The sequence below is a fragment of the Primulina eburnea genome, chromosome 4 (genome assembly GCF_022965805.1).
Source record: "Primulina eburnea isolate SZY01 chromosome 4, ASM2296580v1, whole genome shotgun sequence".
Classification (NCBI taxonomy): Eukaryota; Viridiplantae; Streptophyta; class Magnoliopsida; order Lamiales; family Gesneriaceae; genus Primulina; species Primulina eburnea.
Genome location: NC_133104.1, coordinates 43,297,533 through 43,323,135, shown reverse-complemented (window position 1 = coordinate 43,323,135; position 25,603 = coordinate 43,297,533). Strand labels below are relative to the sequence as shown.

Sequence of the window (25,603 nt, the reverse complement as noted above, 5' to 3'; positions counted from 1 at the left end):
CCACCCCTTCTTTTGACTCGATCCTCTATGTAGCTATAGGTTTGCTTATTTACCCGTTGGAATCGGTGGCTAAATGGATATGTATAGTAATCCTAAACTATGCCCCTACTTAGGGGAAAATCTTTGTATTTGCAGTTTCACCTCCGAAGCGAACAACAACCTCGATTCTGTATTCGGGTTTGCTTCATTCTTTCTCGAGCGGAGCGGAGTCAAGTCAAGCTATCGCTTCCCTATCCCGATATAGAAAGGATTTCCCTAATAGAATCGTCGAGCACTAGAATCCCGACGGATCGACCTAGTGATAGGAAGAGAAAGAGCAGATCGCAACTGGTGATGGCCTCTCGAATGGGATTATTATTTGAGAAATGTGCAATTTTGCATCAATAGTTAAGGTTATCATCGACAAAACAATTGACACTCACAAGTTTCAACATATTCCCACAAACAGCAAGAATGAAGAGAGCCTCATTTTCTCTGTAGTGCCTTTCGGGAAGATCTGTTAACTAAAATGAACCGAGAAGAGCTTTCACAATATAACAAAAATACATAGAAATGAAAATAATAAGATGAACCATGAGAGAGTTCAGGTTTTCTTTGTTTTCTAGGTGCCAGGTAGAGAGGAAACACTTTGCTTGAATGCTGGAAGATGATATAGAAGAGCAGAATACTTCACTGAGATGAAGTCTCAGCTTTCTTTTGCTCCAGATACCTGGAAAAATAATGGTTGTTTTAGTTTTATTGCAAAGCTGAACAGATCAGGTCAACAACTTCCCGTGTAAAATTATACAAACCAAAATGGGAATTGATGAACAAACAGACAACTTCTGATATTGCATGAATCAAATGTGGTTCAAACACCTAAAATCCCCTATGATGCAAAGACGAATTCGTTTAAACAAGACATACAACCAACACCAAATTTCAAGAGGAAGGGGCTTTGTGTCGATGCTTATATGCAAGCTCACATCGAGTCCAGCATCAATGAATTAATATATCAATGGCCTTTATTTTCAGATCCTGAATTCTTCTCTTCTCCACTCTTTTTTATGCTCACTATCCGAGCAGATCCCTTCATTTTTCAAACTCTTATGTGTGATTTAAATTTGTATAACCAATAAAAACAATAGTTGATAAAAAATGAAAAACATCAACTCTCAGAAGAAGTGAAAATAAAAACATTGAAAAAGGATCGTGGCAGCGGTAACATCGATCCATTTGTGCAAGTTGAGAGATAAAGCATAAGCGCCACAGGAATCAAACTTTAAGTGTTAAACCATGTACCCTTGGCCCTTAGCCCAGCGGGACAGTTGATAGAGCTGCACCGACTCATTTGAAGCATGACAAGCAAGCAACAGATAGTTACGAGGCTGTACCATCCATGCAAACCTCATGAACAATGCAGAATATATACACATCGCTGCATCATGGAAATAATAATTAGAATCCAAATATGTAATCAGGGCAGTCTAAGGAGCTCATTATTTTACCTCCAGTCATGTTTCCAGATATCATTTCTGGAGGTTTTTTCATATCAACAAGTCCCTGGAAAACCAATAAGAAAATTTAGACCAAATTTCACCAACAAATAACTAATTTTGCCTATCAATTTAGGCATAGAAGCATACAGCAATAACAAATCCCCAATTAGCTATGGGACCCCAAAAATGAGTGGTTTTGGGACCAACAGGACTGTTCAGAAATGCTTTGAAGGAAGCCATAAATGAGAGAAGGGCTCAATAAATCTGCAGGACACGACCAAAAAGTCAGGATCAGAAAAAACAAGCTAAGTTGTTCACAAAATCATAGTAGAATGCACTTTAAGAACCGACAATTTCCCAAAACTCCTGAAACTTTTGTTAAAAGAAAACAAGAGCCAAGACATTAAAATCTGCATGCAAGATAATTCAATAAGTTGTCTAAAGGTTATAAAGTTATGGCCACAGTGAAAATGGAATGTTAAAAATCTCTGCTATGTCCAATAAATTATGACAAAAGCATCAAGACACGAACAAATATGAGAAAGGCGTGTGTTAGAAATTCAGAGTTCGTCAGATTTTAAAAGAGCCCGTCATGCCAAAAATATTCTAAACATAACATCAAAAAACTAAAAGCTGAACTCCTATGTACTATTTAACTGCTGCCAATATTTGCAAATCGAATAATGGTTCGGCAGTTTTTTTCTTTCATACTTCCACTTTTCATGAAAATAAACTAATCAATTTTCTCATCAAAGACACACGAACAGAATCAACCAAAAGGGTTAAGAAACAAATAAGGACGGCAAGGGATGAGGTGACCCAAGATAAAAATCTATTCAAATTTGGATAAAATTACTCCTTGATCTACTTCCAACATAATATTCCCTCAGCTCCTTCGGCATAAGATTCTAAGCATAAAACTAGATCAAGTAAAATTGCAGTAATTCATCCAAATGAGAATTAAACTCTAACACAGGGTCAAACCCAGAATTCCATTACAATTCTTAAAAATTACTAGTCTATATTTTTTTAAAAAAAACTTGAATTTTCACGAATTCAAATTTTTTTAAAAAAAAATTAGGAGCTTGAAATAAGTAAGCATCATCTTACAATCAAAACATACATTTTTACCTGGTTAAAAAAAAAAAACATACTTGCACACAAACACACACACACACACACACGCGTAAAAAAACAAGCGCAAACTAAAGTATATCGATAATTATTACCCTTATCCTTTGTAAGAAAACAGATCAAGAGTTCGTAATTTTACCGCACAGAAGAATACTTCGATGGGAAATTCGTCAACTAATTGGCAGATTATGATTTGGGAAAACGAAAGAACCTGAGCGATACTAAATAAATAGAAATAAAAATTGGGAGAACTCGTCTGCTGCTACGACTATATGAAACCCGTGTGGCCGCGGCAGGATAATACCTATGCTTATTTTCCTATTACTTTTTTAATATATTTTTTTATAAAAACCTTTCTAATAGATTTTCGAGATTTGTTTTTAGTTCCGGCATGAAATACTATAAATGAGTTTCGAACCTGAGATTTTATATAGATGATCCAAATAAGATATTTGTCTCACAAAATACGACTCGTGAGACCGTCTCACACAAATTTTTGTCAAATAACTAACTCAAGCCAATGACATGTAACTCATATGACAAGATAGTTCCGGCATGGAATACTATAAATGAGTTTCGAACATGAGATTTTATCTTAAATTTAAAACCATCTTGTCATATGAGTTACATGTCATTGGCTCGAGTTAGTTATTTGGCAAAAATTTGTGTGAGACAGTTTCACGGGTCGTATTTTGTGAGACAAATATCTGATTTAGATCATCTATGAAAAAATATTACTTTTTAGAGTGAGTCTCATGTGAGACCTTCTCATGGATCATAATCTGTGAAACGGATCAATCATACACATATTCACAATAAAAAATATTAATCTTAGCATAAAAAATAATATTTTTTCATGGGTGATCCCAAATAAGATATCCGTCTCACAAATACGACCCGTGAGATCGTCTCACACAAATTTTTGCCTACTTTTTATTGTTATTTTTCTTTAAAAAAAGTATTCAAAACCCATTTTCTAATATTTGGTAATTTTTTTCCACAAAACATTGGTAATTTTGATTAAATAATTTAAATTAATTGGGTAAGTACGATTTTAAAAATTGGTTTATTTCATTTTATTGTTTTTTTTAACAACTCAAATAGGTCGAGAATAAAACTAATCGGTTTTTCATCTTTTTTTTTATCAGATTTTATTTCATTTGAGATGTTATGTTTCACTAATAAAATATATGAAATCGCCTTAATATTATTTAGTTCTATTTAATTTATATAAAAGTACAAAAATGGGTTATAAATCATTAAGACATTTATAAATTGACTTGAATTACATTTTGGAGGATCATCTTTATAATATTAAATAAAAAAAATTATATATAATTTGTAACTTGGAAATGAATTCGGTTGCTTCCTTTGAAAACATGTTAATTTCATATGTGACATGTGATGTAACTAACCTACCTAGGATAAAATAGATTAAAGTTCTCAGAACATATCCAAGTATTGAAAGTATTTAATTCCCACTTGCCAACAAAAGTAAGTTACAAATACACACATACATATGTATTAGGGTTGTGAATAGAAAATTAAAAAGAAATGTTATTAATCCGAATAAAAACTCGATTCATTTTTTTCGGTTTTATTTCTCATTTAAGTTAAAACGATCAAAACATGTTAGTCTTTCGAGTCGATTGACTCCATTACATAAAGTAAATGAGTCGGATCGTTGATATTTCAACATGCAAAAATGCAAGCTGGCCCTATCAAAAAAATTTAAACTAACAGTTGAACGTTGATAAATTTTACTGATTTAAAATATTTTTATCTATCAATATAAATAATTTTTAATTATTGATTTAATTTACGAGAGACGATAAAAAAGTCAGAACTAAATTTATTGCAACTGAGTTTTCATTATTCAAGTCAATTTAACGTGTTTATTTAATTACTAATATTTAAAAAAAAAACATGTAACAGTAATTTTCAATAGTAATCGATAACCAAATTTTAAAAAAAAATTCATTCATTTTGAATAAATTTTTGTATGGAAAAGTATATAAATTTTGTTTTTGACAATATGTCTAAGGACAATTATTTTGTATCCGAAAATAGAGAATAAACATTAATTTATACATCAATATATTTTTAAAAATTTTATGAACACACGCATTTATAAATATAATTAAAATAAATAAATATATTAAAAAAAATTAAAGTGTTATTTTACTTATAAAAAGTTTTATATATATATATATATTGAGGGTTGTTACCCTGCACTCAAGGGTGCAGGGTAACCGTGGGCGACAGCTGAGCTGGCGCACAGCTTTCGCCCACATGTGCATTTTCTTTTTTTTTTTTAAAACAACGTTTAGCGACGGTTTTTAATAATCCGTCGCCGACGGATTTTATAAAACCGTCGCTAAACGTCTAATTTTTTTAAAAAAAACCGGACAGAGGGGGACAGAGAGGCATTCACAAAATCGATTCTCCCGTCCAAACTACCGCCCCACAACACAGAAAATTTTGAGAGAAACTCGAGCTTTTAAATTCCTTTTTATTCATAAAATTGTGAGGTTTCAAGCAAACTGTGTTTTTGAGGCGCACGGAAAATTTTTTATTGGAGCCGCACTTACATTCACACATACATCGAACCAAATTTTTATTTCTAACAACTTCGATTTACATTCACACACATATTTTTATACCCGAGGTTTTCTAACACATTCACGCACAAATTCTATCGGGAGTGTGAAATTTTCCGACAACATCGAGTTACCTTCGGATTTGAGGCACACGGAAAAACCTTGCACGAGATCTCCAGATTTGCCTTCAGTTGAACCTCACTTTTCTGTGTTGTGTTTCTCTCAAACTTTTCTGTGTTGTGGGCGGTAGGTTGGACGGGAGAATCGATTTTGTGAATGTCCCTCTGTTCCCCTCTGTCCGGGTTTTTTTTGTTAAAATTAAACGTTTGGCGACGGTTTGTGATATTCCGTCGCTATTCGCGACGGAATCTGAAAAACTGTCGCTAAATGTTGTTTAAAAAAAAAGAAAATGCACATGTGGGCGCCAGCTCAGCTGTCGCCCACGGTTACCCTGCACCCTTGGGTGCAGGGTAACAACCCTCATATATATATATATATATATATATATATATATATATATATATATATATATATATATATATTTTCAAGTGAATAAAATTTGTATCCACTATCATATGCATGAATTTTGAGTTATAATAAAAATTAAGGGGAGTGTATTCAATGTAGGAAAATTATTGATTTTTAATAAATTTTGTAGATTTTAAAAGTGTAGATGTATTCAATGAAGACTTTTGTATACTCTATAGAAGTCTAGTGGTATTCAAAATAGACTGTCATAGAGTTTAACATTGACTTTTTAGAACTCTATAAAAGTCTAGAGGTATTCAACATTGACTTTTTTAAAACTCTATAAAAATATAGAGGTATTCAACATTGACTTTTTAAAACTCTATAAAAGTCTAGAGGTATTTAAATTTTCAACAGACTTTTAATAACTTCATGAAATTCATTAATATACAAACATTAAAGCCTAAAGTACAACTATAAATTGTCAAAAATTGTATTAGGTTCAACCCAAAGATTTAGATGGATTTTTAAAACTTCTAACTCGTACACAAGCTATTTATTTATCCCGCTGTCGCTTCACATAATATCTCTTCTTCTCTTCTCTCCCTCCTCTCATCTATCTCTATCACTCTCTCAAATTTTTGAAATGCGTCTCTATATATATTTTCATATTTCATTTTAAATTTTCATTTTTTACTGATTGTTCATTTAATAATTTTTTATTTTAATATCATAGGAAATTTTGAATTGTAGAATAGATTTTGTGATTTTTAATTTATGATTTATACAAATTAATGTAATATTCAATAATAATAAAAGATAGACCCCAAAAAAAAAATATCGCTTAATGCTTAATAATTGAATAACCTCGCAACAACCATGATTTTTTAAATTCTTTTTAACATTTTCAATTAATATGTAAGCTATGATATTTTTATACAAAATTGTATCCACACAATGATAAATAATATTCTTTTCATATATATATTATCAATTCAAAAACAAGGTTACATATTAATCAATTGATGTATTTTTAAAAATTTACAAACATGCATACAAACCCACATATATACACATATAAGTATTGAATGATTTTACTTTAAATAAGTAATTTTATTTATTAATATAAATATTGAAAAATTATTTCAAACTTAATATGTTAAACATGTCAAATAATTATTATTTTAAAAAAATTAATAAAAAAATAATATGTTATAATTAAGTACAAAATTTATAAAATCCGATAAAAAAATTTCACAGAAGCCTATAAAAAATCTTGCAAAAAAATATTCATGAATCCACATAAATTTGTTTATAAATCTGTGAGATTCTGTAAAAGTTAATAAAAATATTGCAAAAAAGTCTATATTAATCCACATAAATCTGTTTATAAATATGTGAAATTCAGTAAAAGTCAATAAAAATATATAAAATCCATAAAAGTCTATCATTTGAAAAAATCATTAAAATTCATCAAAAATCTGGATTGAATACACCGCACTAATATGATTAATTAAAGATAAACCGGGCTAACTTGAACTAGGTTATGACACAAGTTTTGTTCACAATGATCATGTATATTAGGTAATGAATTGAATACAAAGTTACATTTTTTCTTGTTACATTCATCGCTTACACATACACTCGGGAACTGGATATGCTAAAACATCTCTGTCCATTTTCTTGGTCCTTAGCTCAGGTTGACCCTTCGAATATTTATGCAACTTCTGTATGTTCTTCCTGAATTCCTCCTCAGAAATCGATGTATCTTCGAAGAAAGGAAGCATCATGCGCTTGTTTGGCTTTACATATTTCCGGTGTCCTACGTACGCCCGGTGTCCCTTCATATACATAACGAGTAATCACTTCTCCAAACAATGCAACACAAGACAAGACAAAGGAAAATCAATCTTGGAAATGTGCATTGATCAACTCTGATAAATAGGATGATGATAAAGAATCAGTGCTTGAGGAGTTCGCACCTGCATAGCTCGTCCCATGTTGCCTCCATGGGATGGCAAAAACACATTGCTACTTAAAGAAACAATATAATCGATGGCTGCCAAAATTGAAGGCCTATTCATGTAAGGAGCGAGTTCTCCTTCTCTTGTTAACATATGTTTTGTAATGATATTTGGGAACTCTTCTATAAGTGGCTGTATTGCATTGTTTCCTCCAAAAGGTTCTCCTCCTGCTATGTAAATTCGAGCATTGCTTGATACTCCTAAAGCCTTCAAAAATCTGCAGTTTTCCAGAAAAAAGTATGATCTCTCTTTACCAATAGTGCAAATGTAAGAGAGTAATCAACACCATCCCATTCACCTTGCTACTTCTTGTGCACTGAGAGGACACAATCCAGCAAGCCGTCGTGCAGATTGCGTCATGTTCAGTTTGTCAGTTAAGAAATCAGGATTAGACTCTCGATCCATGGCTATTATTTTGTCATATTCAATTCCTAGGCCGGTGAGACATCCGGTTCTGACCCACACGTCTTTTTCCAGCCTTAAATGGATAGCTATGTAAGGACCCTCAATCCACATTCTTCTGGCCATTTGATTACCAAGATCTTGGATCGGGCTGGCCAATCTTAGAGCATGAAACGCTACCTATACGAACAATAAAAGTGATTAAACAAGCTCGATTCTAGAACTGATGATATCTTGATCTTTGTAACAGAATAGAATAGTATCTGAATTTTTACCTTGCAACGTAGCTTTTGAAGATCGAGTGGGAGATTCCTTGAGAGCTTCGAATCTAGCCCTTTCAATATGAGAAGTCCTTCTTCATTCAGCTGCATGGACAAATATAAAATTCTGTTAAGTACAAGATTCTGCACATCGACTGAAGTTCTTGGTTTCTTACCCGTCGAAGGAACCTTGCGCGGATCCACATTGGTGACACATGAGATGGGATTTGATTTTCAATCGATTGCTTTGGAACTAGATGAGTAGAAGGAAGCGATGAAACGATACGAACATCGGCTTGTAGAGTTTTCTTGAAGTGTTCAACATCAAATATATCAGAAAATTCACTGCAAAATGAAAGTATCGATGGAGAGATAGCTATGGGTTGCCCATTAAAGCAAATCAACGCACAGATAAATCTGCATTTTAAAATACGTTACACACAACTGAAACCAAGCAAATACAGAAATCTCTTCCAAAAAATACAATACATCTATAATTTCTTGTACCTTTCGTCTCCCCAGATGCGGTTTACCTGCAAGACAGGCACAACCAATGCAGCATCAAGAATCCGCGCAATCACAACGGCATCAACAATTTGATTTCTCTGCTGGTTCAAACCTCCTGAAACAACCACAACCAAGAACTTCCTCTTCTGTTTAGCGATTCTACTCGAGGCCTTTCGATACTCGAGACTGAAACGCAAACAGGGCTGAAACCCCATTCCATCCGGCTGCTTCCAGAAATCCTCCTCCTCTGCTGAAAGATTTAGATTCGAAGCCAACCCACGTGGAGGCAGTGGCACCGTTACATCATATTCTCTACTACCTGAGTTGTGTTTCAGGACTGATGAAAGGGAGGTTACTGAAAGTGAAGGAAATGTTGATAAAGGCCAGAGTTCTGAGCATTCAGTCGAGGAAATTGGACTGAAAGTCAGGAAGCAAATACCCAAGAAAGTGCAGAGAATGAAGAGAGAAGAGAAGAAGAGTAAAACGAAATTTGATGATGAGCAGTAATGGGGGATTCTTGAATTTTTCTTGGGGGAGTAAAAGGGAGAAACCGATAGTAAATGAGTGAAAAACGATGGGTTGACAGTGATGAATGAATTCTTGAAGCTCCTATTTGATTTTGCCATGAAAATTGGTCTGAATTTCACTGTTTTCTACTGCACGAAGGAAGATTTTCCAAGAACGAACTGGGTTCTTTATGTTTGCTCGAGATCTTGCGTGATTTCTTGTGCAGTTGGTTGAACGAGAGTTCAATCTGCATGTGAAGTTGTGAGTTTGAGCTAACAAAGGTGAAGATGAGTAGTGGGGAATAGGGGGAAAAACCAATATCAGTTATTGCTTGTTTCAAGTCTATTTTACCCTCGTTTCTTTTGTAAATTACACGGTGATTGGTCTGTATAGACAAACACTCGAGGGGTATGATTGTCCACCTATCCTTTAATGTCGTTGGCAGTTTGTTGATATATTTTGTCACCCTATTTTATTTACTAATTATTAATTTTCTTCGTAAAAATATATAAAAATTATAATATTATAGGGTTATTCTACAATTTTAATTACTAGATTTGTAATTGGTATATACATAGGTCATTTTTAAAAGAAACACAAAAATCATACACAAAAATTTTTGTGAGACGATCTTACAGATCAATTTTGTGATACAAATGAATATCCTATTTATATCATCCATGATAAAATATTTTTATTATGTTAAAATTAATACTTATTATGGTAAATATGAGCAAGGTGAATATGTATTGTTGATAAAAATACGTAATACAGTCTCACAAAAAAGCCTATTAAATATCATTATTTGTAGATTTTTTTTTTTATATTGATGTGGTGTGAAGACGACGCTAACTTGATATCAACATTGTTCTCATAGGTATAATATCATATCAATATTTTTAATTAACAAACTAATATTGTCGAAAGTTAAAAAATACACTACTAAGATTATTTTTGACAATAAAGACGGAAAAACTGCAACAAGATAAAAATAATGATAAAATTGCATTTTTTCCCTGATTCAGGCCACTTTTATTATTAAAAACTAGCAACCGAGGCACACGCGTTGCGTGTGTCATGAATATATGAGGTTAATATAGTAAAAGATTCATGATATTACAACATCATGACACCAAAACATTTTGTACTTGAATCATGAAAGACAATGGATTCCAAAGCTTAAATAAATTTGTCAAACTCAATTTGTTATCTTACATGATATAGGCACACACGTTGCGTGTGTCATCAATATATTGAGCTAATATATTAAACATTTATGATCTTACAACAACATGAGACCGAAACATTATTTTTTTGAAGCCACAGATTCATCTCATGTGAAATAATGCTAAATTTCAACGTAATAAAAAGTAAATAAATTGTCAAATGATTTTCCAGTAAATATCATAATATCATAGAACTAAAATTTATTGAATATAAGAACCTCAAATTTGTATCCTCTGTTGTTGATTTGCGACATCATTTTGGATAGAAAACATGTTATTGACATTGTTGCTTGGTCTATGTTCGCTTGAGCTCCCGGATTCCATGTTTCAATGTTTATCAACCTGCAAGAGAAATATGAATAAAATTTAAAAGTAGTTAGTTGAGATGTAGTGTTTGATCACTATTTCACTTAATCTTACTTGTACAATAAATTCGTTAAAACTTAGATATAATAAAACAAATTTTAAAATTTGTTAGTTTTAGTATGGGATAATATGACAATGTATGACATAAGAAATGATGTTGGAAAAGAAGCAATGTGATTTATCGAGCATAAATTTGGATTTCAAAAGAAGAAAGAAATAAAAATTTCGTAACACCGACATCAATTATCGAACAGAGTGTCAACTTTAGTGATATAAGTTAAGCAAACAAAAAATTTTCCACTTTAGGAACCATATGCATTAAAACGCATAAGAAAAACAAATTTAATCAGAACAAAACTTCTGAAAGTGAATCTAAATGATTCAATTCAGAAATGAAGGAGATCAAAAAATACAGTGAAAAGATTCACGCAACGCGTCTGAATCGGTGGCTAGTGTTAATTAATAGGCTTGGTGAAAGTTCATATATTATTTAGCTTTACTAACACAGTTGCCCATATATTATTCAGCTGTATTTACATGATCTGTAATTTTTTTTTTCGTGCTGACTGTAGATATACCCTTTGGCTACAAAGCGGAAATATGGTCTCTAGGTATGTCAGCTTAGCAATTCGGTTCTTGAAGTTATCTTTTTAAGATCTATAACAATGATAAATAATGGTAATCTCTCAGGCTGTTGTGCATTTGAAATCGCTGCTCTCCTGCCTCAATTTATGACTACAGTAAGTTCGAGGCAGAGCCTTCATTACTGCAATAGTGATGATGTGTTAACGATTCCATGTGATTTTATGTATGAAACGGGATATGGTGCAAACAAAATTGATGATTTAATTACAATTACATAAATCTTCAAAATATATCTATCATATAAAAAAATGATGTTGGAAAAGAAGCAATGTCTTATTAATCGAGAATAAATTTTGTTTTCGAAATAAGAAAGAAATAAAATGAATGTAAAACTTACCTCAATTATCGAACCGTGGTGATAAAAGTTAAGCAAACCTAAAATTATCCGCTTTAGGAAACATCTGCATTAAAACTAATAAGTAAAACAAATTTAATCAAAATAAGGCTTTTGAAAGTCAATCTAAATGATTCAATTCAGAACTGAAGGAGATCAAAAAAATAAAGTGAAGAGTTACCCACCAGATTACATTGTTCTATGCATTTATAACTATTCAAGGAGCAGAGCCATATATCAGCCGAGTTATGTAAGGAATGCTGCTGGGTAAATTTTTCTAAGACTCTCATCTTTAATTATTGAATCATTGATAGGGAAATTTGGAAATTGGGTCATCTAAATCAAGAAAAGAATCACTAAAAACCCATACAAATGATGTCCATTGATATATATATATATATATATATATATATATATATATATATATATATATATATATATATATATATATATATAATCCAGACAACATTTGCATATGAATTAAACGTGTAAATATTTAGGGAGGAAAATATTAAAAAAATAAATAGACGATAATCGTGAATCAAACCCGTGTCTATCTTCACATCAAAGACAGTTTCCTCTTCGTGGATCCGCCATTTATTTGCCAATATATTTGACTGTTCGTAAGCTTTTTGATTTTCCTGTCACAACTACTGAATCCCAAGACCAGAGTAAAATAACATGGAGATATTGGGCAAGGGTGCCAAGACAAAACAGTATTAAGAAATAATAATCTCAACAAATTTGAGCACTTGTAAATTCTAAAGGTACTTATCATAAATTGTAGTATATTTATTTCACCAGACGTATGCAAGTTTAAGCTTTGGATATCTCCCCAACTTCATAATCCTCGCTCCTCCATTGAATCATTCGAGGATAGCAAAGTTAACCACCATTTATAACAGGATCCTGTAAAAGTACATGGCAACCGAGCCATGACTACCGATTCAATCACAACATACTGGCCAAATTGGAGGGGCACACTCTGTTAAATATGGCTTTTAATGTCTACTGTTTGTGCATCAATTTTTATATTGCAATCCGAAGATCGTCAAAAAACAGAAGGAAAAAAATGCACATAAACAACAAATGCATCATCTTTACTGCTTCTCCAATAATTCATAGACTCGATCCCCCAAAAAAAATCTCGGGGCTTCGATAATTTGATTTTTTTGTAATCGGAAAAAATAATAGGATCCTGCATCCATTTTGCGTTGTGAGAGGTGATTACCTCCTGTCAACGATAATTTTTTTTTAAACCCAAAATAATCGAATTTCCCGAGACAAAAAATATGGAATTTTGTACCTGGATACGTTAATTGATGAATAATTTTACACAGAACACGATTAATCATATGCATTCAGAAATTGGGTGTACAAAAACATGTGGGAAAAATATTGAAAAAACAATCAATTAAAAATTCATTTGGATATGTTAATACTCTCCATCAACGAAAAAAAAAATTGTAAATCGTGAGAACATGGCGGTGTAAAAGAGTTACTCACACGACAATTTGTGTGGAATATTTTTCGAAAGAAAATGAAAATGGCAGCTGCTATTGGGTTTACCTGATTGTTTGTGGAAATCGTTGCCATGCCATGTGCCGCTTTAAGTAGTGTGAGGAAAATAATCGAAGCGTGGGGTTGGTTTGTTGTGGAAGCGTAAGAGGAAGCAACGACGATGAAAGATTTACGGATGTTCTGTTTCAGAAAATCAGAGATATGGATTTTCTGATTTCAAATAAACGATACAGTTGATTTCAGAGTATCTATTTTATGTTTTAAGATAAACCGACGTCTGAGGTGGATTTGAGATGAGTTGAGAGAAACGTGGGAGAAATTAAAAGAAGAAGATTCGTGTCTGCGTTGGATTTGAGAGGAGAAGAGAGGAACATGAGGAGAAAATAAAAGAAGATGCAGGGGCATTTTTGGGCAATCAAAAAACAGACCAAGACACCATTCAGTTTTTATATGGGCTTGAACTTTAATAAATAGTAAAAGATTACAAAACAATCCCTAAAAATATTTAAAAATAATAATAAAGAGTACTACTTTTATAAATTTTATTTTCTTGGTGAAGCCGGATTGGCCATCCCGGCTCTTAAAAAATACCCAAAATTTCAATCGAATCGAAATTCTGCTAAATATTGTCACTTCTGAATTTTGCCATATCCTCGCAGTGGTGATCTTATTGAAGGCGATGGGAGATGGAAATCACAGTATGTGGGAGCATTTGCCACTTCTTGTAAGGGCCAATTCCAAAGACTCCGTCGAATACATACTTCAGGCACTCTGGCGCACTCGCCGTACTGGCCTTGACGCCGCCGACCGTCAAATCTTTCGCGACATCCTTCAACTCTCGGAAGACTCTGATCTCGACCCCGTATGTTTTCTTTCCTTTGTCTTTTGGAGGCTAGGTCGAACCATGGGATTGTTATGCAATCCCGTAATACATATAAAATGTTGTTTGTTGGTATCATTTGGAGGCCTGTTGTCCATGTAGCTTGAGCTTCTGTCTTCTTCTTTTTTTTCTAATGGGTTTTGATTCTATATTCTGGTTTTTCATTGAATTGTTAGGGGAGTGATGTCTTGCTTGTTGAATTTTTCTGAGTGACGTGTATGGGTTCCAGATATCAATATCTCCAATGCATATATCAGGTTTAGGGAAAAAAGCTGCACAGCCTGCACTACTTAACATTTGGTTCGCTTGCTATGCTGGTGTGTGGCATGATGATGCATGTTTAGCTATTTTTTACCGTTCACAGTATAAAACCCATCTTGGAATACATCTACCCTCCCACCCTTGACATAGAGACTTCTCATGGAATGATTTTGTAGTGCTGCTAAGTGCTAATTCACCTTGCACGCCTGAAGGGATAAAAAATTTTGTGTTTCTGCAGCTGTTGGTGTGCCTTCGTGTATTGATTAGAAAGTGTGTTTATGAGAATGTTAATAAAGATGATATTCAGAAGTTGTTTCCGGCTGAAGTTCTTCCTGAATTGCAAAGATTGCTAACTATCTTACTACAAAAGTTCCAGAAAGAGTGGCGTGAAGATATTTCAAAGGATCTGGTAGAAAGCTAAATTCCTATTAGGTTAGAATAATACTGCTCTTGTAATATCAAAATACTGATTTTTTTTCTCGTTTTTTTGGCTGTTTTATTACTGCATAGGAAACTGTCCCTCGCCTCAAGGCAATGACATGGAACATGGCAAATCAGAATGTGCAGCATTCAGAGCCTGTAGCTGTTATTAACTTGAGGGTATAGTGGATTTCTAATACAATTCGATGAATACTTTATTCTGGTGTAAAATTTATTTTCGCAGCTTCAGAGTGATGCTCAGCCAAACATGGGTGATAAGCATGTGAAATTTCAGTTGGCAAAAGATTCGATGGAAATGATGCTGAAGTCCATTTATTGTATAAAAGATCAGTTGTCTGACCCTGTAAGTTTAATGTCTTTATAACTTTTATCTATGTCCGCAGCTTAAATGACTTTTACCCAGTTCCCATTTTCTCATTATAGTCCATTGTCAGGGTGAAACACTGGAAAGGCCCATAGTTCATCAGTCAAATGTTGCTTCGTCTTCACTCGGTTAGAAAAGTAATCATATATCCCTCTATTTGTTTCTGATTATCTGTGCCCGTGTTGGAGCATTACCAGTATGGATATTGTGTTTGTTTGGTCTCACAGTTTGTGGTGGAACTAAAATTTCCTTTGTTTCATATCCGTATCAAAATTTTCCTGATGTCGCCAAATCTGATAGGTCTTTAAAATTCAAGGTGGATTGTACTTATTTTACGGCATTTAACTCTCCGCTTGATGCAAATTTCACTCATTTTTCCCAGTAATACAACGAATTTATTTGAGTCATCTACTCCCCAAATCATTGATAACCGATGAATATTAGATTTAGGTCCCAACTGATATCGCTTACAAGTTGTAGACGGTTTTAGAGGCCGTTGTCACAAAGCGTGTTTAAATATCTAAGTGTTTAAATATCTGAGTAGCGAGTCCCTCAAAAGTCAAACCACAAAATCTCAATATCCTAGACTGACAAGTCTTCGTGTATAGTTCCAATAATTCCGTAACAGAAAGATGAAGATAAAAGCATTGGAAACTTGGTTTTATCCACTGTGATGTCTGTGGATTAGAAGAAGAATATAATATGGAGTTTAATTTTGAAACGTTCAAGACGCACTTCAGACCACATGTTTACAGTTTTCAGTGTATAAATTTTGAAAAGAATGATAAGCAGGCGTTGGATTTTTTATTAAAATGTATATGATTGAGGTATTGAGTTAAGTCAAGAGTCCAACCTAAACATCCCAACCATTGATCTCCCGGATTAATGTATCTTGAATAGAACCCTTGTAACGAGGGCAAATTTACCCTCTGGCAGTAACGTTAATTTTCTTATCCAACTTTATTAAAATGATTTGTTAATTGAATTTTGTGTATGTTTTTCTTCTGTGAATATATGTTTTACCTACAAAAGTATTGAGTAAAGATGAAGTTGGTCATTCCATGATCCAAATTCCTGGATTTGCCTTATGATCTACCTTTTTGTGCGAAGTCCATCTTTTGTGACAGTTTTCTGCTCTTCCTTCTCAGCTTCTCCATTGTTACCTGCTTTTCTTTGTAGGTTTGGTGGCACACAATGCATGTTCGACTTTGCTCAAAGGATTTACAAGTCCACAAAAGTGAAATTTTTTGGTGGTTTGGACTCGTGACTTCTTGAATGGTGTTCATTAATGTTGTATGAAGAATGGTTTTTTGGAGCCAAGTGCCAAATAATTTTAATTTGGTAAGTTAGTTCATCGACACTTGTGAAACTCAGAATTTCTTGAACATAGATTAACCGCTGCGTGCGTTTTGATTGAATATCAAAATTCAAAAAGCATCAATTTCCTGTATTAAAACAAATCAAAGAAGGCAAAAACTTGTGTGAGACGGTTTCACGGGTCGTATTTGTGAGACGGGTCTCTTATTTGGGTCACCCATGAAAAAGTATTACTTTTTATGCTAAGAGTATTACTTTTTATTGTGAATATGGGTAGGGTTGACCCGTCTCACAAATTATGATCCGTGAGACGGTCTCACATGAGACCCACTCATCAAAGAAAGCCAGTAATAATTAAGTATATTTTCTTATTTCAAGATAAAGAAAATGCATAAGTAAATGTTACAATTGTTAATTGATTGACAAAGTTGGAATAGAGACTCAATAAACCAATTTTGTGAAAAATTTAGAGAAGAATTAGAGTAAGATGTATGGAAATAAAATCCATATTTATGTGAAAGTCATTGATAGTGTAAATTCAATCATGAAATTGAATTATTCTAATCAGAACCTCGTAGTGGGAAGATGTATTTTGATTATTTTATTATTTAAAATGAAACAATAGATCAAATATTAAATCAATATTTTATTAATTTACACGTTATTAATACAAAGTATAATGTATTTTAAATGACTCCATAATTGAGTGAATTAAAAATTTTCGGTCTACTTCTCTAAAGAATGAAATTACTGTCATTACATTTGGAATCCATGGATTTTCAACCCAAACGTAACATGAATTTATTATTTAATCAGATTTTATACCTGATATTTTTAGTTCATATTGAATTCAAGCAGTAATTTTCATTTGTCCCTTTTAAATAAATAAAGATGATAATTGCATAGAAGTTAATAAATATTACGATAAGTTATTAGGAAGAAAAGTATAATTATCAGTCACTCGTTTAATCTGATTTTACTTATTCAGTGACAATTAGTTTTAATAGTTTGTTTTGATGTATAAAAAATAGGTTATCTGATGTTCGCAATTATGTAATATCGAAGAGATTTTTTGTTTTTGTTTTTAAAAAAACATTATAATTTCAATTATTATTTAGAAATAAACTTGATATATCACGTTTTCTTTCTCGTTTTCCCAAATATATAATCAATTTTTTCACATTTAATAAATCATTTTACTAATGTATTCATATTTAATATGTATAATTTTATTCACTATGTTTTTCCAATATCACTAAATGAGAAATTTGCAAAATAACATTGGCTAATTATTTATTTAAGAAAATGACATCCTCCAGTGTATTTGAAATATATTTGAGTATGTCATTTTCTTAAATAAATAGTTGACCAAAGTTAAAAAACAAAATACCTTCTAAATAATAATGTATAGAAAATGTACGTACAATATATTTTCTGAATGACATTCGTAATTTGCATTATAAAAAAGAAAAAGTAGACCATATAATTAGGATGTAAAGAGTATTATTTTTCGCTATTCTTTTACAAATTAATTTTTATTTAGTGTATTTTTAAAATTATTAATTAAATAAGACTAAAATAAGGAAAAAAAATAATTTTCCAATAATTTTTTTAAATCTCCAGTTATAAACCCATATATAATGGATAGAGACGTGGCAGACAATGGTCAATGATTCAAAATGGACTGATGTCGGCTCCAGCAAAATCCTACTTCACTTGCATTGACATCTCACAATGTTGACTTTTACCCAATTAAATGTTGAAAACACCACATTTCACACACCCGCACGTGTGTGTGTGTGTGTGTGTGTATTACAGCGGCGCCGGAAAAAAAAAAAGGTGGGAATCGAGAGGACAGATTCTAAAAGAAATTGAGTTAGTACACGTGCTTTTAAAAAAAGAGTGAAATTGGCATCAAACTAATCTAATTAAAAAAATTCAATTGGTGAGTAGTTGATGATATTATTCCTATTTGTTCGACGAGGGGTTCTAAATAGAGTCGCAGGGCCACTTTCTAAATTATGTAGATGAGGGAGACTATTGCAGCGGGATATAAACGAACCAAATCGTTTGTGAGATATTCGAAGTTCGATTCGATAAAAGCTCGTTTAATGAGGCTCGTTAAGCTAAACAAACCAAACTCAAGCTTTACAGTATTCGGCTCGTTAGCTCGTGAACATGTTCGTTGGTAAGTTCATGAGTAATCTTTTAGATGAAAAATAATAGTTTTGATATTTGATTTATTGATTGTGCATATTATTTATGAAATATATAGAAAAATTTATTAAATTTATTTATTATAATAAATTTACAAATTTTAATAAAAATAATATATTTTTCTTTAAATATATAATTTACTTTTTAATCAATTTAATGAAAATTTAAATGTATAATTCATATTTATTAAGCTTGTTTAGGCTCGATAAAGGCTTGAATAAGCTCGTGAGCCATGCATATATTCGTTAAATAAAGCTCGAGCTCGGCTCGATTATAAACAAACCAAGCTCAAACATTCAAGAGTTCGGTTCGACTCGACTCGATTACATCCCTACGGCCCTTTTCTTATTTAATATTTTTTAAATTATTGTCACGTGCAATACACATGTATATTGTTTTGAAACGTTGTTCACTCACCGTATCAACTTATGTACTCGTTGATAATGTGTCACTTATATATTGAAATTACAATTTGGATTTGCTTCATCACATCTAATAGATAAGTGACATTTCATTTGTGGATCCAATGAGTTGAGAGTGTATCAATTATATATATATATATACACACACTACGTCTCTTTCCATTGGCAAAAATGCTCACGTTTTAGCTCCAAAAAATAAAAATGGTTACGTTTTTAGAGGTAAAAATAAATTATTGCCATCTTTCATTTGAATTTCAATTAAAATACCTAATATAATTTCATATAGAATGCTCCATGAATAATCAATCATACAAGAAAATATCACAATCATAAAACAAAATAATATACATTAGTTCCATGTGCACGTGTTTTGTGCATTCTTGTTCGGTTTTTTAAATAAGTACTTTAACAAAAGAAATTAAATTAAAATTCGAAAATTAAAACTTACTGATTTTTGATAAGTTTTACAGATTTTTTTTCACATAAATTTATTTTCCCATACCAAAAAAGAAAAAGAAAACGGGGGATTAAAAAAAAAGAAAAAGAAAAAGTGGTATTTTAGGGATTCCAAAAAGACCTTTTTTGTCTCTGTCATGATTCAAATGGTATATAAAATATAGATTTAATTTTTAATATTTACACAATAATATTTCTATACATATATTATATATATATGTATTTTTTATTATTTATTTATTATTGTTTTTGCTAAATTCTAAAAATAAATAAAAAAGAGGCGGCGGAAGGCGGTTTGATTTGGTTGTTTCTTTGGTTGTATATAGGCAAGTAAACAACGTAACTCTGTTTGGATTATATTTTTGTCAAATATATCAGACCATAATAATTATTTTATATTCATCTTTGCATTTTACAAAAAAATAATTAAATTAATTCAATTTATTATAGGAGTTAATAAAAACCATTTTAAATAATTATTTTTAAATTAATTCCTAATGAAACAAAGGACATTACGTACACAACGAAATAAAATATTACTTTTATATGATCTTGAATAGACTTTTAACAAAAAAGAAATAAAGTCTTACTTTATATGATTTCATTTAGACTTTGATTACATACCTTAATATAAACTAACTATTATCATATAAAAAAATAGAGCATGTCTCTTGTAAGACGGTCTCACATATCTTTATCTGTGAGACGGGTCAACTCTATCGATATTCACAATAAAAAATAATATTTTTCATGAATGACTCAAATAAGAAATCGGTCTCACAAAATACGATAAATAAGATCGTCTTAGATAAGTTTTTGCCCAAAAAAATATTAAGTTAAGTGTCACGTAATCGCATATCGATCACAAATAATAAAATTTAAGGGAAGAAAAAATGCCACGTTTCATGTTGAAATGGTGCGTCGGGGCCAGTTTTCTGGTTTTGGAGAATATCAAGAACTACGCCGACAAGTCCATAACTATTAAAAAGAAAAAAAAAAAACAATGTGTAATAATCCTCAAACGTGATGAAATAATGCGTCGACGGAGTTCCTCCAAATTAAAAAATCACACACACAAATATATAAATATTCCAGCGTATTTTAAAATTGCTGTCCTTTCAATTTTGATTTTCTTGGACAATGTTAATCATTTGATTAAAATTTTCGGGTCACGGTAAAAACACATTCACCAAAGCCTCGATCCCCGATTGTTATAATTACCACCCGTAGAAATATAATAAAAATATAAAATAAATTAATTCATATCGTCTGTCGATTATACATATTTCATTATCTCGTACGAATGAAAATAATTTCTTGTTTTGAATGCTTCAATTCAATTCAAGAGGTTGCTTTATTTTCCAGAAAATTAGTAGGTGGAGATAATCAGTTCATTTTATTATGAGACGGTCTCACGAATGATATTCACAATAAAAAGTAATATTCTTAGCATAAAAAGTAATCATGGATAACCTAAATAAAGATCTGTCTCGCAAAATAAGATCTGTGAGATCGTCTCACACAAGTTTTTGCCTATCATAAATACATTATTTCCATGTTTGGTACAAATGTTGGTTAAGTAGCTAGATAAATCACCAATTGTCAATTCAATGTTTATACCTTCAAGAAAAAAAACGATTGAAGTTGTTCTTTCTTGAATGATATTCGCACAACCTTTTATTTGGTTGATTGTGTGATTCTTGATTTCATCAAGTTAATTTTAATTATTGATTTGTTAATTTTGAGACGAGATTTCATATTCAAGATTATGTTGTAACAATCATTTTCTCGAACAAAAAAAACGAGTTTTAAGAAAATAGTCATATTAAACTTATTTATTTGAGACATGGATTTTGTGCAATCAATCTGCTTTCGATTTCATTGAACAAAACCCGATTAAACTATTGCTTAAAATTTCATCGAACAAAATCGATTTCCTACTATAACAAATATATCATTAAAAATAGTGATAATGAAATAATTGAAAGTTAAATTAAATATATTTAAGTTTGCGTGGTTAACTTAATTCAAATTAACTTAGGTTTGGACAAACCATGTAATAGAACAATAATTATTATTTTATTAGTGAAGTCATAATGTAGTTAGTTATAAATGTCCATTTCAAGGTCGAAATATAGAATTATGCTAAAAATATATCGTATAATGATATTTACAGCAAATATATTGTGAAATTTTGTTATTATATCATGAGATTTTGTATTGAATTTATCACGAAATTTTGATTAATGGAATTTTTATATTAAATTTTCTATGTTATATAAATTTGGATGTATATATATATATGATACACATATATATTGTTGATTATCTCAAGTTGATGTACTGATAGATTTTCTATGATTTTGAATTTTTAACAATTGGAAAGGGCAATGATTTTCGTAAAAAAAATTCTACCTCGAAAGCATGTTTCTTCAAAAAAAAAAAAAAAACCATATCATTAAAAATAAAAGAGTGGGTCTCATGTGATACCGTCGCACGAATCTTAATCTGTGAAACAGGTCAACCATACACATATTCACAATAAAAAGTAATACTTTTAGCATAAAAAGTAATACTTTTTCATGGATGATCCAAATAAGAGATTCGTCTCACAAATACGACCCGTGAAACCAGTCTATCACAAGTTTTTACCAAAATAAAAATGTCTTCTCCTTTTTTTTTTTTTTTGCAATTATTAATTTATGACCAAAAAAATAAAGGCACAAACGATTCCGTGATAAATATCTTATTCGCACGAGTTCAAACTATTAAATAAAAATATATAATTATGTGTTTTTAATACTAATTATTATTTTCAACTTTCATAGGTTACGTCGACCTGCTTTATTATTATTTTTAAAAAGTGAAATTTAATTCCGTCAATAAATATGTGGGCCCATTTCTCCATCTACCACGCCGAACCCCGCCCGCTTTCTCTCGCAACCCGTATTATTCGTCCACCTTGGCAGTCAAACTGAGATATATGTTATTATTACACACACTCTTTTTCACCAATTGAGCACGTGACTTAATTCCTATTTTCTTAGTATAAATCTAGGCGCAAATTCTCCAAACTCCAACCCAAATCCATCATCTTCTCCGTGTTCATATTTAACCATGATTCTCTCTCTTCTTTCTTGTGTCACTCTAGGGTTTCTTCTGGTTTCTTGCATTATATCATCCAAAAAACTTTTTCTGAAATTCCAAAAGTTCGCCTCCTGTGTGAGTAATTTTGTCAAGATTCCGTTGCTCCTTCGCATTAATTGTCTGATTTCATTCTACCAGAATCGACACCGCCTGCTGGATTGGTACACACACCTCTTGTCCCAATCAAAAACACAGACGATTATCGTGCACCGTATCGGTGCACCGAGAATTGTCGTTATCGCTAACCCGAAAAACGTTGAATATATCCTGAAAACGAACTTCGTCAACTTTCCAAAGGGCAGGGCTTTTACGGATTTGCTCGGTGATTTTCTTGGGCTCGGAATATTCAACGTTGATGGTGAGAAATGGAGCACTCAGCGCAAGCTGGCTAGCCATGAATTCAGTGCTAAATCTCTGAGGGAATTTGTGGTGAAAGTTCTTGAAGGCGAGGTGGAAACTAGGTTGATTCCTACTCTCGAAAATGCTGCGGAAAATGACAAGATCTTGGACATGCAAGAGGTTTTGAAGAGGTTCGGATTCGATACCATTTGTAAGGTTGCACTGGGGGCGGACCCTTTTTGTTTGGACCTTTCTCGAGCAGCGCCGCCTCTTGCGGCTGCGTTCGATTCTGCTTCCGAGAAATCAGCCATGCGTGGGGTTGCGCCCGTTTCCACATTGTGGAAATTGAAGAGAGCCTTGAATTTGGGATCGGAGAAGGACTTGAAAGAGGCTGTGGATATTGTGCATGGTTGTGTGGATGAAATCATTCAAGCTAAGAAAGAGGAGATAAAAAATGATGGCGGCGGCGGCGGCGATCTTTTGTCGAGGTTTCTGGAAGCTGGTCTGGGTGGTGAAATGGTCAGAGATATGGCTATAAGTTTTCTCATGGCTGGAAGAGACACCACCTCCGCCGCCTTGACGTGGCTGTTCTGGTTGTTTACGGGTCACCGGCAAATCGAGAAGCAAGCGGTGAGGAAATTATTTCATTCAAGATTTCCGAGAAAAAATTGCTTTTCGAAGACTTGAAAGAAATGAATTTTATCAAAGCATGCTTGTGTGAATGCATGAGGCTTTACCCACCAGTGGCGTGGGACTCGAAGCATGCAGCAAACGACGACATTTTGCCAGACGGGACTCCGGTTTACCGCGGAGACCGGGTTACGTATTTTCCGTATGGAATGGGCAGAATGGAGGAGTTGTGGGGCGAAGACCGACTCGAGTTCAAACCGGATCGGTGGTTCCATGATGACGGGGTTTTGAAAACAGTGAGCCCTTACAAGTTTCCGGTGTTTCAGGCCGGTCCAAGAGTATGCCTTGGGAAAGAAATGGCTTTCATTCAGATGAAATATGTGGTTGCTTCTGTCTTGAGCCGGTTCGAGCTTCTACCGGTTCTTCAGGAACAACCGATTTTTGTTCCTCTGCTGACGGCTCACATGGCTGGAGGTTTCCATGTTAGAATTCGTCGGAGGGCAGTGTAAATGGCGATGATAATTTTTTACGTTTGTATTACATTAATTTAAATTATAAAATAAAATTATATAATTTTATGTATGTCATTCATTACAGAACATGCAGGGTTGAAGTCAAATGGTCTGTTTTGACTCTTCTACCAAGCTTTCTTTTCTTTTTTCTCCGACAGCATCACTGTTTACCTTTCCGAAATAAGCAATGGTTTAATTGCAATCAAACCTTGGTCAAATTTTGCACATAATATTGGTAAAATTGTTTATGTTTTGATTTCTACAAATTGGTTTCAAAAAATGGTTAAAACGAATTTTCTTGAATAAGGACCTTTTTTCTTTTAATTATTGAAAATAAAAAATATTATCAAAACTTAAACATTTTGATTACAAATTATAGAGCTCCACATTAAAGTTTGATTGAATTAAACCAACCCTGCAGGCTACAAGCAAATAATTTATTTTCTTATAATATATTTAGTTTTTTACTGATCTATATGTTAACCAAGTTGTTTGGAATATTTTATGTAAATAATCATGTTAGTTGTATCTTTTAAACCCAAAATAGAAATTATTTTATATTTAAACAATGCTAAATTAATGTAAAAAAATTCAATGCGACAATAATTTTTTTAAATATAAAAAATAATAATAAAATTAAAATGGCACTTTAGGAAGATAACAATAGCTTTTAAACAAATTGGTTTCTTGTTATGGAAAATTAAATATCCATGAAAATTTTATTCAATAGATCTTTTGATGAATATAACATTTCTTAGGTTGGATATTCTACTATATATTTTTAGGAGATAATTACATTTTTGGTCATGTAATTTGTATTTTTTCACTTTTTGTCATGTTAATTATGATTTTGCATTTAAAGTCATATGGCTTGCATCTTCTTTTTATTTTTGTTCTTATTTTGCATTTTTACAAATGTAACTTACATGAATGTTTTTAAATTTATTATTCCAAAAGGTGAAATCGCTCACCCCGGGCGCCCCTCACACCCTGCCCGACGGGTATGTGAGAGGAGGTAAATCATGGTAACCTGACCAACCAGTAGTGGCTGGACTCTTCTAATTTAAAAAAGGCCAAAAATGAAAAAAAAAAAATACAAGTCATATAATTATAATAGTGGGTTTTATGTAAGACCGTCTCACGGA

The 25,603-nt window shown here is 32.2% G+C and overlaps 4 protein-coding genes and 1 long non-coding RNA gene across 6 annotated transcripts; 2 read left to right on the top strand and 3 right to left on the bottom strand.

The window, feature by feature from the left end:
* Positions 1–334: 334 nt before the first annotated feature.
* On the bottom strand, positions 335–2,919 carry LOC140829292 (mitochondrial pyruvate carrier 1-like). Of its 2 annotated transcripts, none has more exons than XM_073192375.1 (5): positions 2,752–2,919; positions 1,626–1,742; positions 1,488–1,542; positions 1,282–1,417; positions 335–709 (listed from the first exon to the last, which is right to left on the bottom strand). In XM_073192375.1, the coding sequence occupies exons 2-5, from the start codon at positions 1,716–1,718 to the stop codon at positions 670–672; spliced, it is 324 nt and encodes a 107-aa protein (XP_073048476.1). In that variant the 5' UTR covers positions 1,719–1,742; positions 2,752–2,919; the 3' UTR covers positions 335–669. The 2 variants fall into 2 exon arrangements, with proteins under 2 accessions (XP_073048476.1, XP_073048477.1); XM_073192376.1 differs by having other exon boundaries at positions 2,708–2,842.
* Positions 2,920–7,244: 4,325 nt separating this feature from the next.
* Positions 7,245–9,646, bottom strand: LOC140829960 (O-fucosyltransferase 37). Its single transcript, XM_073193239.1, has 6 exons — positions 8,874–9,646; positions 8,543–8,711; positions 8,382–8,471; positions 8,003–8,286; positions 7,663–7,921; positions 7,245–7,521 (listed from the first exon to the last, which is right to left on the bottom strand). The coding sequence occupies exons 1-6, from the start codon at positions 9,497–9,499 to the stop codon at positions 7,306–7,308; spliced, it is 1,644 nt and encodes a 547-aa protein (XP_073049340.1). The 5' UTR covers positions 9,500–9,646; the 3' UTR covers positions 7,245–7,305.
* Positions 9,647–10,837: 1,191 nt separating this feature from the next.
* On the bottom strand, positions 10,838–13,904 carry LOC140829958 (uncharacterized). Its single transcript, XR_012117584.1, has 4 exons — positions 13,521–13,904; positions 12,499–12,860; positions 11,955–12,029; positions 10,838–10,948 (listed from the first exon to the last, which is right to left on the bottom strand). It is a non-coding gene; the product is annotated as an uncharacterized lncRNA (long non-coding RNA).
* Positions 13,905–14,033: 129 nt separating this feature from the next.
* Positions 14,034–16,863, top strand: LOC140829291 (uncharacterized). Its single transcript, XM_073192374.1, has 6 exons — positions 14,034–14,334; positions 14,852–15,022; positions 15,124–15,213; positions 15,278–15,397; positions 15,489–15,555; positions 16,598–16,863. The coding sequence occupies exons 1-5, from the start codon at positions 14,152–14,154 to the stop codon at positions 15,549–15,551; spliced, it is 627 nt and encodes a 208-aa protein (XP_073048475.1). The 5' UTR covers positions 14,034–14,151; the 3' UTR covers positions 15,552–15,555; positions 16,598–16,863.
* Positions 16,864–22,927: 6,064 nt separating this feature from the next.
* LOC140829957 (cytochrome P450 94B3-like) lies at positions 22,928–24,528 on the top strand. The gene is given in 2 exon segments (XM_073193238.1): positions 22,928–23,947; positions 23,950–24,528. Coding segments are annotated over 2 exon segments (1,506 nt in total). The 5' UTR covers positions 22,928–22,947; the 3' UTR covers positions 24,456–24,528.
* The last annotated feature ends 1,075 nt before the right edge of the window (positions 24,529–25,603 follow it).